This window comes from Danio rerio, chromosome 9 (genome assembly GCF_049306965.1).
Source record: "Danio rerio strain Tuebingen ecotype United States chromosome 9, GRCz12tu, whole genome shotgun sequence".
Taxonomy (NCBI): Eukaryota; Metazoa; Chordata; class Actinopteri; order Cypriniformes; family Danionidae; genus Danio; species Danio rerio.
Genome location: NC_133184.1, coordinates 27,526,836 through 27,540,681, shown reverse-complemented (window position 1 = coordinate 27,540,681; position 13,846 = coordinate 27,526,836). Strand labels below are relative to the sequence as shown.

The following is a 13,846-nucleotide window of genomic DNA, read 5'->3' as shown; positions in this document are numbered from 1 at the left end:
ATTTTTTATTTTTTATTTTTTGCTTTCAAAGCATTTCACCAAATGTAAAGCCTACGGTCCATGATAGTGGACTTATGTCATCCAATCAAACAGCAGTAAACTCTGCCTGTTCTAAGTTATACAATGGAGAGTTTAGACATTAGATATGTATGTCTATTACAATTCATAGTGTGTTATAATAATGTGCATTCTATAAAACAAAAAGCTAAAAATAAGGTTAAAATGTTAAACAGTTCATAACTTCACTGTAGTAACTGTAGTAATTTCAGAAGAAACGTCAAGTAACAATCATTAATTTGTATTATTTTATTTTTTATTTCACATCGGTATAAGGTTTTTGAAGTGAAACAGAAAAATCCGTTAAAAAATATTGACATTTGTGTTATTTGCATTTGGCTTCTTTTATGGAAGGCCTAAAATCAGAAGCAATGTTGTACATTTTTCTGAAACTTGGAACATAATTTAAGTCTGAATGAGATTTAAAAAAAAAATCTACTTATAGAATTACAGCACAGCACAGAAAAAAGTATCTCACTGCCCCTCCTTAAATATGAAACAAGTTACATATGAAGGTAGGATATTACAACTATTTTTCTATGAGCCGAGAAGCAAGAGCTCTGTCTTAACAAGAAGTAATGTGGCTAATCTCAGTTGTGCACCAGAAGATGATGGTGGCATGATTATATTTGACCCTCTAATTCGAAATCCTTCATCCAGCTCACCTGAATAATCAACGCATTTGAAATAATAACGTCAGCAAGTCTGCGGCCTTATTGAGAGGACGTCTGATAATAAAGGAGGAATCCTTCAATAACTCCCGCAATAAAAGTCAGGCCTCTTTTAATAACACATATGTTGGCAGGCCTGAAGTGGGCCGTGTGATTGTGGCAGACGCTTACATCTTCATGGAAAATCTGACAGGCCATTGTTAGTTTGCCCGGATTTTACATTTTGCAAATACGTATAAATAGCTAGTTACCATGCCCCCTTAATTATGCAGCGGGTTCCTGACTGCAACGTACAGCCAGATCTCCGACGCAAGGAAAATAAAAGAGCCATATTTAGATTCGACCACAGTCCTGGGGAAGCCTTGCATCAACCTTTGCTGAGCCTCGGGGGACTTTGTCACAACCTGGCAACCTCAGGTGGAGCAAGAGCCCACAACGTTTCAAGCCACAACTTTGGCTGCCGCTCTGTCGGAGTGGGAACCAAAGACTCTAGAATTCCAGGCTGGAGTCCTCCGGCACAAAGGATAAAAATGGATATGAACCGAAATACGAGGTGGGCCCGCCTATAAGCGCGACACGAAAGCGGTTTCAGGTTTTTTGATTGTTTATTTTTACTTTGTTCTTTTTTCTCCCACATTAAGCACACATATAAAGTTGTTTTTTTCTGTTGTGTGAGTACATTAAAATCACATATACATTCTGTTCCTTAAAAAAACAGCAGAGAGGTAGGTGTAAGGGGTCATATGTTTTGAATTATAATGTACAGTATGCGTTAGGGGTCACGCTATGCCATGTGCTTATCTGTGAACATCCTGCCACTGTCTGCCTTAAGAAGAGATCTGAAATTGTCCCCCAGAGAGTCCCAGGAGAAAGAGCTCAGGCTCACCTAGGAAAAAAAAGAGAGAGACATAGAGAATAAAGGGAAGGAGATGGGAAAAGCAGAGAACAGTGAAAGTGTTATGACAGAATGGGAATCCCATTGTTTTATGATTAGTTAAGCAGTGGTTCTCAAATGGCTTCGCTTCAGGGTACAGATTTTAATACTTTTATAATGTTGCATGAGACTTCAAATGAGAACTCAGTACCACAACTTTAAATCAAACATTTAAATGTATGTTTTTATTATTACTTCTTCTATCCTCCATTTTATTTCTGAGTTGTAAAATGTAACTTATTCAGCACTGCGACTTACTTGCGTGCTATTTGCGTTTTCTTTAAACTACACAATTTTGACCCAATGCAAATATATATAGTAAACAGACGACTCTATTTTTTTTATTGTTTTATTATTTTTTTTAGAATGCAAGAATTGCTTAGCTTTCTTAACTTTTCCAGAATTTTTAGAACTGAACTACAAACTACCAGATTAGAGCTTTCGATAAAAAGCTTGAACTTATTTGTTACACAACTTTAAAGAACGTCTAGCCCTGTTTACAACTGGCATTAAAATGCATTATCATCAATCTGCCCACAAATGGACAATGCTAAATAAAGATGTAAAAAGGGTTCAAAACAAAAAAAAAATATTCAGTAAGCTTTGGATTAGTAGAGGCTCAAGTGGTCAAATGTTGATGATGATGGGCAGAGGCCAGAGGACAATTTGGCCAGGAGGCCGAGGTTTTCGAAGGATTTCCTGGGATTTTTAAAAACCACAGAAAGTGAGGAGCCTCATCTCATCTGAAAGATGGCGTTCACTGAGTAGTATAGAGTCCCCATCAATATACTGGGCATTAGGACCCACACAGACAGCAGGTCGAGAACCCCATGCTGTCCTCACTAACACCACTTCCAGCAGCAACCTAATCTTTCCATGTGGTCTCCCAATCAGGTACTGACTGGGAGCAGACCTGCTTAGCTTCAGTGGGTGACCATGTGAGAGTTGCAGAGAGCTAGCTGCCAGCATATTGAAATACATATTTCAAATACAAAATGGTATTTTGTAATCTGTACTTGATAGGGTTTATGAAACTGGCTTAATATTTTGTATCAAAATAATTTAGTGTTTTGTATTTTGGTATTTTTAAAATACTGTAAAATATTTAGTAAGAAGTCTACAGTACATGATGACATCTAAAAAATAAGGCCTCTGATTGGTTCTTTCCCCCTTATTTTCCCAAGCTTGGGTGTCTCGGTGCCACAGGTGCAAATACAGAGGAATGTAAATATGGTAAACAATGGTTAATATAGTTTTTAAGAGGGTAAACAGAGACTCTTCCAGACAAAAACTGACAAAAATCTTGGGAGAATGAGTATACTGTACAAACGATAGACTGTAAGATTGTAATTTGTAACTCAAAGAGAAACACAAGTTACCTTTGGGTTACAAATTTAACTCACTAACCACTAGGTCACAACTTTCCCCTAGGTGAACGAAGTGGCAGAGAAATCTGCAAAAGTTGTTTACTTTACTAAGTCAGTTGAATGGTGAAGGGATTGATCCAATAGGATTATTGATGGAAGGTTTGCAAAGAAATTTCATGTCACATTTTAAAAGTATTTAGTAGTATTTTTTAAATACAAAAACACAGTGTTTTATTTTGATACATTTATGCCTGCTGTATTTTGTAGTTTATTTTGATACACTTAAAATTAATGTATTTGTTATTTTAGTTTAAAATACATTTCAATAGTACTGTTAATACCAACTGTTTGTTTGTTTCATAATGGCAGCTTCTATGGCTATTTTCATGGTGAGAAAATGTAAACTGGAGTAAGATATTATTACAAGAGCAAGGAATTTTAAACTTTGTTCTAAACAAAAGCAACAGCAGCCAATAGGAGAAATATTTTCCATATTAAAAGGAGTTTTTGTCCTAACACACAACCTCGAATTGATATATTAGAAATGGCTTCTATTTCTCACAGGTGAACAACAGAAAACTATGACAGTTATCACCTCAAGTTAACCTGTACTATTTGCAGAGTTAAATGCTAACAATGTGAGTTTGAATGCCACAATAAACTTCAGCATTGTTTTCCAGATAAACAAGTGTTCACATGGCATGTTTCCTAAATATCTGCAAACATAATATATTTTCATGCTTTAGAAGAGTCAAAAACTTACATACAGCATCTTTAAGGTGAATACAAAAACAATCCTCACAGAATTAAAGCCAACAAAATCAAATAGAACCAATGTGCTTTTGAACACGTGAAAGGATCTTCTAGTATTAAAAATGTGTGTGTCATTTTGTGTGATTCTACAGAGGGTATACAGTAAACTATCTAGTTGAATACCGACTGGAAAAGGTAAAGTGTCCCTACTGACTAAATAACTGACAATGCATTTCGACAACAGGTGCAAACACAGTCTCTGATTCCAGTAAGAGGTTTAACTTGCACTGATTACTGATCATGTTTACTGGCACGTATTTGCCTTGATGAAAATGTATTCATGCACAATTCCAGAACCAAGTCTTTGTAGTCAATTTGATTTCCAGGAAAATGAGCACTGTTTACCTGAACAACATGTTGTCTGGCTAATTGCGGACGCTTGCAGAATTCCTGTAGTCTTTTGCACAGCTGTTCAGGTGTTGAATACAGATATGTTGCTACAAGAGGAAAATACATATTTGATAAGTAAGAAACCTCAAAGAGCAGATGAGATAGCAGGCACTTTCAGCATTAAAAATTCAGCTGACACCATGCTGTGTGATGCTGTACATTATTGAACTGTGGTTATATTTATTTATTTATATAAAAATGCCAGAATAGTTTATGGCAAATTCTTCCGATTGTGCTTTAAGATGAATAAGTCATTATATACAGAAGTTGAACATAACGGCTTTGCCTATGACAATAAATCTTCTATTGCATGTGAAATCAAGCTGCTTTTATCTTCACAGACAAATCAGGAAAATTAGAGAAGAATTTTACCAGGGAATATTTCAGGGTAGACCAAAGCCTTCGGACACAGGGGGTAACATCCACAATGCACTGCTTCTAACCTGAAAGAAAAGATTTATGACACATGCTGTAGGGCTCAATTCCATAGTGCATCTGTACTGTATTGACTAAATATATTGAAATGACTTGGCTCCATTTCTCCAATTAGCAATTTCTGAAAGCTCCGAAGAAGTTCAGTGCTATGAGACTGACAACAAACCAAAACAGTTGCCAATACTGAACAAAGCCATCATAACTGGCTGGGACATCGCTATTTTTCCATCTTGCATCCAGCCAGATGAAGTTGCAACTTGTCATACCATATCAAAGCATTTAATAGCCTTTTTTAAACACCTAATGGACTCTGATAATGCTACCTCACAGCTATGGCATAGTTCTGCACTCATGCTTTTACTTCATCAAATAGTTCAATCTAGGGCAAACTTTGCTCCCAACTGATTCAACTCATTTGAACCCCTATTGCTGGCAGTGAAAATGACCGGCTGTTTAAATATTTTGTAGAATGAGTATTAATATTTAATGAGTCTATCCATCTCTCCCTTCACCATCAGATCCTCATCTCATTTCCCATGCTAAAACCATGCATATTTTAATATCCGATTAGCCCTCTGCCATTCACCGCTGAAATTTCAAGATTCTGATTGAGCAATGGGACAAATCTCTGCAAAAAAATTGGTGGATTTGTGAAACCTCTCAGTGTCCTGAAGTTGCGCTTCAAAGTGGTTTGTATTGTTACATATTTAATGGTCACTCATACACTGATAACCAAAAGCTGTAAGATCTGCGACAAGAAAACGAAGCACACAATTTCTTTTGTTTTGCTTTTTGACCACACAATTATGGAACAAACTGACACTCTTAAAAATAAAGTTTCTTGACTGGCAGGTGATGGTTCCATGAAAAACCTTCAACACCTAGGGACATTTTCATTCTTTATAATGGGTTTTTTCAGATTATTAAAATGATCTTCAATATATGATTAAAATTGCTCTTCACTCCTTTTTTGAAACCAGTTTTGGGTTCTTCTTGACACTATTATGTTTAAGACTGCACTTTACATGCTTTACTGAATTTGCCCACACTTTCTTACTGTACATGTTATTTTCTATAAACAATTGAGAAACCAGGATCTTTGACGGTTCTTGAGATGTTTAACTTTGAAAAACTCATTTAAGCTTCCTGTATATTGATTCATCTGGTCATCAAAGCCAGCAAAATGCATTCTAACACAGTCCAAAGAATTTTCTTTTTCACCAAACCAATACATGCACTTTTATTCACATCCCCTTATTCCAAGTTCCAACAAATGATAAGCCAGTTGGATCGCCCAAACCAGAACACACTGCCACGTTGCTATAATTTCTCGACAAAGGAAAAGAAAAACAACAGCACAACAGTCCCCGTCCTTGAGCAAACACCAGGCAGGGAAGGTTTAGTGTAGTATTACCTACTCCACAACATCAACATCCCCTTCCCCTGATCAAATTCACAGTGAACACAGTAAATCAAAGTCGCTCGGCTGGAGTCTATGACAGGCCGTCGTATGAAACTGATTAAGGTCAGTTCCATGTCAATGCAGTTAATGTGTGAGCGTGCAAATGCTTATCAGGCTTTTCATCTCAAATATAATTAGGCGATCATTCTGCTTGGCTGCCTTACTGTTTTTCTGGAGGGCACGGATGGGCGTCTGCTGACAATTAATCAGATTAGGCTAATTTCCACAATAACGAGGACAGAACACGGTGGAGAAAAGTCCCCTTGCGTGGCGCAGAGTTGACCAATGAGACGAGAGCGCTGACGGTCGAAAGCATTTGAGCAGGTGATTCGAGTTCTGAGATCTTCTGACCCATTTCTCATGGCATCAGATCTTTGCAGCGAAATTGATTTAGAAAGTGGATGCTACTTCAACTCCAGGCACTTCTTTATGTCCCAAAGGTAGATTTTAAATTAAGTAAACCCATATAAATGTTATTACTTTTTTGTTGTATTAAGGTCACAAATAAATCTTGGAAACATTTTATTATGTCTTCCTTAATTATATGTTTATACTTTTTAAATGTATTATGTGCAGATTTTACTGTTTTATTCTTGTCCCACTGAATATCTAAAATAATTAATCCACTTAGATATCAAACACAGCAATAAAATGGATGTTTAAACGTTAAAAGTGCTCATTTTATCAGAGAATGTTTGCAGATATGTGACTGAACAAACCATTGCCATTATAATCTGGTGAAAATGTTCATTATTTGGAGAAAAAAATAGACAATTGGCTTATGGTGCGCTCATTCTTCCACCTAAGAATTAATTACCCTCATTCAGCCCAATTCAAATGAGACGTTCTTTTTTCTTTTCTTTGGAAGTTAAACATTATTAAGAAAGGCCGACAGCAGGTGTTTGATCAGTGTTTGAACACACACATGGCCCGAGGACATAAATGTAAAACACGCAGCTGAGGAGACTCCATATTGCTCCCCTCCACTGGACTTTGATCTAATGAAATCTAGAACAACATTGGCCGTATGCAGTAAAAGTCCCAGAGGGAACAAGAGTCTAAAGCGTTACCTTACAAAGCAAAGGATGTTTCCATCAAACTGGTATCACAGCTCAGAAAATTCATCAGAGCTGTCATCTATTATAATGTATATATTTAGTGTACAGAACAAGAATGACTGATTCCCCCAATGCAGGATGCCCTCCTGTTGGATCAGTTCTATCTCAGCCCTTGGCATTATTTGGAAAATTCTTCAAAAGTCCAGCACAGGTGACTGAAGATACCGATCCAGGCAATGCAGAACACATCAATCGTGGTGCTTTCAAAGAACTCTCAGTAAAAAAAAGAAGAAGAAGTGAAACACCCCCAAAAAAGGACATGCCTCTGGGATTAAAAGCAACCTTTCTATGATAGCATGAACATTTCTGGCCATGTTTGGGACTTTTACATTCATATTTTATATATGTTCAAGGTAACCTTCGCATTTTGTTTGAAAATGTGATGTGATGGATATCTATGAGATGGAACATTCTTTTAACTGCATCGATATTGTTGTTTTACATTACCCTCTACAATAGTGGTGAAACATGATGGAAACATGATATTTCCAATCACATGCTTTTTTAGGATTTACTTAATTTACTCAAGGTATTTGAAAATGTCACCTTCAAAGCAATCAAGATGTTCCTTTTTTTCCCCAACAGTGACATTAAGTAAAGATAATTTGGGTTATAACTTTGGCACCGAACCAACACATACATTTTCTTTATCTGTTATTACGCCATTCTATAAATAATATTAAAATAATAAATAAATAAGGTGACACGGTGGTGCAGTGGGTAGCACAATTGCCTCACAGCAAGAAGATCGCTGGTTAGAGCCTCAGCTGGGTCAGTTGGCATTTCTGCTGGAGTTTGCATGTTCTCCCCGTGTTCACGTGAGTTTCCTCCGGGTGCTCTGTTTTCCCACACAAGTCCAAAGATGTGGTATAGGTGAATTGGGTGTGCTAAAATTGGCCGCAGTGTATGAGTGTGAATGAATATGTATGGATGTTTCCCAGCGATGAGTTTTGAAACATATGCTGGATAAGTTGGCGGTTCATTCCGCTGTGGCGACCCCAGATTAATAAAGGGACTAAGCCAAAAAGAAAACAATAAATGAATACTAAATAAATAATATGATTTAAATAATTATGTTTTAATCTTATTTTCAGCATTTTGCATCAAATAAAAACAGTTTTTTTTAAATCTGTTTTCTTGACTTCAGAAGAGTTAACCAATGCAGTATATGGTGGAATAATACTGATTTTAGTCACAGCATTTGAAACATATTTTGACCAACTGTAATTTTTTCCTGTAAAAATGTAACTTATAATATTTCTATCTGGAATTTGAAATAAATTATATAAATCCTGACAAACCCAAAAACATGCTTCTAATAAATCTAATAATCTATTTATACTGAGAATTTAAAGCAGACTCTTTTAATAAAGTGTGAGTGATTTCATAGAGAAGGTGAACTTCTACATTTAAAAAAAATGTTTTGTCAGAAAAGCCACAAAAAAGAAAGACTTCTCAATAATTTTGTGTCATCATGCTTCTGTCTAAGGAAGAGCTTCTATGTGCTTATTGGTCAAAATACAGATTGACAGAACCCATTTTGAAGTGCCAAAAAAATCTCTTTTTTTTCAGGATTAAGCTATTAGCTTAATCACCGAATGGTGTTTCCATCCAAAAATGCTAATTAAATGTATGTGCAAAACTTAAATATTGCATAAAAGACGTGCAAATAAAGCAGCACTTCCATCTAACAACTGGCGCCAAATATCAACAGTGAAAATGGAATTTTCTGCAGAAGAAAAAGCTGCGTCAATCTTTTCCTTATTTAATAAATGACTTGCGCCTCAGAAGACAGTATGTCAACACGTAATGAACACGTGGTGGCGTTTGAAGGCATGACATGTGGAGCACAGACGCTATTGACAGTTTTGGAGGTAATTAATAATTTAATTACACTAAAACTGAAATGGTAAAGGAATTTTAAAATAACCAAAAGAACATTTCAGGTGTTTTACAATGTGCTCAGCCTGCTGGTTTGTCCATTCACACGCATTTTTATTATCACATGATATCTTGACCTTTTTTAATGCACATACTGGAATTTGTTCGGTAAAAGTGTTTCCATCGAAGTTCATGTAATGTTATCTTACTCGGTCCAAATTTATGCGCATGTTGGCGTTGCCATCATTTATCATTTATGTGCATATTCAAAAATGTGCATAAAAAAATTTGGATGGAAAGTATTGAATATTGCGCCCTTATGCACTTTTGTTACAAATCATCATAGTCTACATAAATTAGGCCTCAATTGATTTGATCTTGTGTAGTCGAACCAAAGTTCAAACCACACTCTCTAGCACATGCTCAGCACTTCGCCACAACTGTGGTGTTAACTGTGTAGTATGTAGGATTGACATTCCAAATCCACAATATTGGAGGCAGCTTTATTTCCACTAGGCCCATCCGATGATGACTCGATGCAATCTTAGGTTGCTAGACTGACAACACCAACAGAACAAGCATGCCTGATGATCAACCTTACACAGTATGCTGCTCATCTTGGTTAGTTTGCATTTGTAATATTCATATTATTTGCTAAATGCAAACCACCATGCATGGATTTTTATAACTCTGAATCTGCGTCTCATTTCAGAGGCTGCTTCAGATTTTGGGCCACGTACACTGTAAAAATGCTGGGTTCCACTCAATCGATTAGTTTTGGGAAAACATGAAAGAATTACTATAAACTAATTTATTAGTTTTTACCAATTTAAGTGGATTGAACATAAAACAAAAAAAATATTCTCCCAAAATACCAAGAATTTTGTTATTTCTGCTCATTTTAAGTAAGTAGTTTGAACAAACAGCAAATGTCATTTTTTAAATGTGTGCATATATTAAAAGAGCCTTCATGACTGAAATTAAATATACTGTTTCCACCAAGGCAACCAGGGGTGCCAAAATATAATTGACAGAATATAATAAAAATAAACTGGCTGTGGTCTGAGTAACAAAGACTAAAACAAAGACATTATGAAACAGAATGCATATTTTCAAAGAAGAATAATTGACTTTAGCATTGTTATTTCAAGTCAAGAAATCTGTTCACTTACCATGTTTCTTAAAAATCTGCACACATACTATAATATTTCTATGCTTTAGAAGAGTCAAAAATCTACATACAACACCTTTAAGTCAAGCCTCCCATTTTTACAACAAAAATGGCATTAAATAAAACTTTAGTCAAATCTGTCTGTCAAACATTTGGGTTATGCAATGAATTCTTTGGTAATTGACTAAAACGAAAGTCTAAATTGACTAAATCTGATACCTTTTGCTAATTTTCATAAAAGCAGCAAACAACACTTACACTAATAAACACAAATAAACCAGTGCGGTGACTTTCTGTTTGGAGAGAACATATTTCAGTGACAGACAGCAGATGAAACTCACATTGCTACTCCGAAAAACTCGTGCTTGGCTGTGGAAACGACGACATCTGCTTGGCACAGCACTTTGAGGTAATCTTCCTTACTGGGCATGAAACCCCAGTGCTGGATGTGGTCAACCAACTGTTCTTTGGCTTCAGAAAAGATGTCTATAGTGGGAGAGAACGGAGAAAGGGACAGAGGCCTCAATATCGATGTGTAGTAATTAGCGGAGAGAGGGATGTTTAAAGTTTTGGTCATATTTTGTGTGGAGATAAAATAAGCAAGGTCGTCATAAATTTGGACATAAAACTGGAGAAGGGCACAAATAATCAATAACGTGATTCTATTAGCAAAATCAAAATAGATTAAAACCGTTTCAGCGTGATTGCCTTCCGAGCAATCGTAAACATAATTTCATAACATGAGCAACCTTTACGATCTGTTTATTCCTTTCGGTCCCGTGGCTGTTTATGCCACGATAAAAGTTCACATCTCAATATAAGAGATTGTGTTTCCTGTAAGTCTGGCTTTGGCAGCGCTTGGCTGTGCAGACGCATAAATGAAATGAACACAACGCCATAAATGCTTAAGACTGTCCGAAAGATATTAAAACATAATTGTCCACTAATGGGGAGTGTATTTTACCAATGAAAACATCGCCTGTGTTCGATAAACAGATGATCTTTGAACCTAAAGCGATGCACTTAACAAATTTGTTTCAAAGTTAAACATGTAATTACATTTATTCATGAAATCACAGGAGTCAAACAACTAAATCATTCTATGAAAAGTAAGGAAAGAACAGGAGGGAAAAAGAGGGTTTTCCTGATTATTTTTTGTACCCCTGTGTTATAAATCTGCTAATTCCTGAGTTCCAGTCCACTCCCTGTATTTCCCTAGAGCTAGGTTTCATTTTTGATACTTTAAATGACAACTAGACAACTACAATTTGTCATGACTACTCAACTCATATCAAATTTTGATTAAAGCAGTCAAAACCAGTCAGAAAAAAAGACAAACACTTCTTTTCAATGAATTTGTTTTCTTCTAGTCACACATTTTGTCACTTATCAAACACATATATAATAAAACAGGGCTGTTTCATGTGACTCCATAAGAAATTGTTTTTTTTTTTTTTTTTTTTTTTAGATTAGATTCAACTTCATGTCATTACACATGTAGATGTACAAGTACAAGGGAACGAAATGCAGTTTAGGTCTAACCAGGTTTGCATTAGTATTAGTTATAAAGTTCAATTCTAAAAAAAAAAAACATGGGTGATAGTTACAGATGGATGTACTATGAACATTATATACAGGTTGTATTTACTATGAACAGAGATTTACAACAGATCAATATATGTATAAGTTGCTATTAATAATCAGAAGTATGCGAATAGATATGAGCATAACTACAAATGTATGAACTACTGGTCAAAAGTTTTTTTTTTACTTATTAATTTTATTTATAAAAATTAATATGTTTATAAAGGCGGCATTTATTAAATGTCGGGGGAAACCGGAGCACCCAGAGGAAACCCACACGAACGCAGAGAGAACATGTAAACTCCACACAGAAACGCCAACTAAGCCGAGGCTCGAACTGGCGAACCAACGCCGTTCTTGCTGTGAGGCGACAGCACTACCTACTGCACACTGCTTCGCCTTTATTAATACATTAAAAGTCAATCACAGCAAAAAAGAGAAAAAAAATTCTCTAAAAAAACTTCTAATGTAGTTTAACCTCAGAAAAAAATACTATATAAAAAGGCAGCCCATGACCCTTTAATAATAATAACTGTAATTAAATGAATAAATGTGGATGGTGTTTTACTTCCTCTGGTGTGCATTTTACCTGAAACCTACACACACATTGCTTCAGTACTTTTTTTAAATAGTCCTGGGTAGCTGCCAGTATATACATATGCATTACCTACATAAGGAGGCAAGCAAACAGGTAAATGTAGGTAAAGAGAGCTTGTTTTGAAAGATGTGCTGTATAAAAGCAAGCAATATCACATAATAATAGCTCAATTATATCCCCGTGTCTAATCCCCACAGGACATGATGTACCTGGAACGTCAGTGAAGGTCTCTCCCAGGACAGAAACTTCAAAGCTCAGCTGTCGGTCTTTGAGTTTCAGTAAGGTCTGGAAGAACAGCTGTGGGTCTTTGTCATGTTCCCTTGAGCCAGAAAGAGACAGAGAAACAAAACACTGACTTTTTCACAGTCGGAAACAATAACATAATTACAAAATAATTAATTGCAGGAAAGTAAAAAAAATATTATGAAAAGGGAAGGCAAAAACTAAGCCCAGAAAATAAAACTCAGCTCCCATCATATTAAAGATTACATTTAATTATATAGCAGACCATTTTAGCCACACTGCTCTAAAAATGAAGAAATCCAAGCCATTTTTGTACAATGAATGCACAGTAAGCCAGTCATAACAAAGAAAAGATACTGTAAAGCATTAAAAATAAGAAACAGGAGAAATAAATGTGAGAAATAAAATGCATTTTTTGGCCTGTACCAATAAAATTTCTTCCTTTAAACCAAATAAGGCTTGCCATGACCACTATTTAGTCTTGGTGGAATAGATCTGCTTTGCTGCTGCTGCTGCTTTGATAATTATGGCAGAGAAATTACCGAGACTTGTTTTGCAGTCTGAGAATATAAAACACTGATGCTGCAAACATAATATACATGCAATCCATTATAGAGAATGTAAACACAGGTGGAGTTGAGGTGGAGGAGGGTCTCTGAAAAACACACTGCAACATAGAACAACACTGAGCATTTAAAATGTTGAGGAGCAAGCTCATTTGTCAATGAGGTGACAGCAACCAATCTACTGTGACAAAGTTGATGACCTGTGCGTGTATAAATTTTCACGACAGAACTTTGTCTTTTTCATTTTGAGAACAAAATCCCATTTGATGATGATGATTATCATTATTATTAATAATAATAATGATAATGATGATCGTACTAATAATAATAATAATAGGGCAGGACAGTGGTTAACAGCAACAAGGCGAGAAGACTGTCACCTCCTCCTGTTTGTGTCCTCCAGGTGCTCCGTTTTTCCCCACAGTCCAAAGACATGCGCTATATGTGAATTAAATAAGCTAAATTGGCCGTAGTGTACGTGAGTAATTGTGAGAGTGAATGGGTGTTTCCCAGTGCTGGGTTGCAGCTGGAAGGGGATCCGCTGCATAAAGCATAT

General features: G+C 36.0%; 1 protein-coding gene across 4 annotated transcripts in view; it reads right to left on the bottom strand.

The window, feature by feature from the left end:
• Positions 1-291: 291 nt before the first annotated feature.
• Positions 292-13,846, bottom strand: part of gtdc1 (glycosyltransferase-like domain containing 1) — a 72,320-nt gene continuing 58,765 nt past the window's right edge. For 3 of the 4 annotated variants that reach the window (XM_005167557.6, XM_073911850.1, XM_073911851.1), the window contains exons 7-11: positions 12,691-12,800; positions 10,641-10,785; positions 4,605-4,675; positions 4,188-4,279; positions 292-1,614 (exon numbers count right to left, since the gene is read on the bottom strand). In XM_005167557.6, coding sequence (XP_005167614.1) covers positions 1,513-1,614; positions 4,188-4,279; positions 4,605-4,675; positions 10,641-10,785; positions 12,691-12,800 — 520 coding nt within the window. In that variant the 3' untranslated portion in view covers positions 292-1,512. 4 annotated transcript variants of the gene reach the window in all.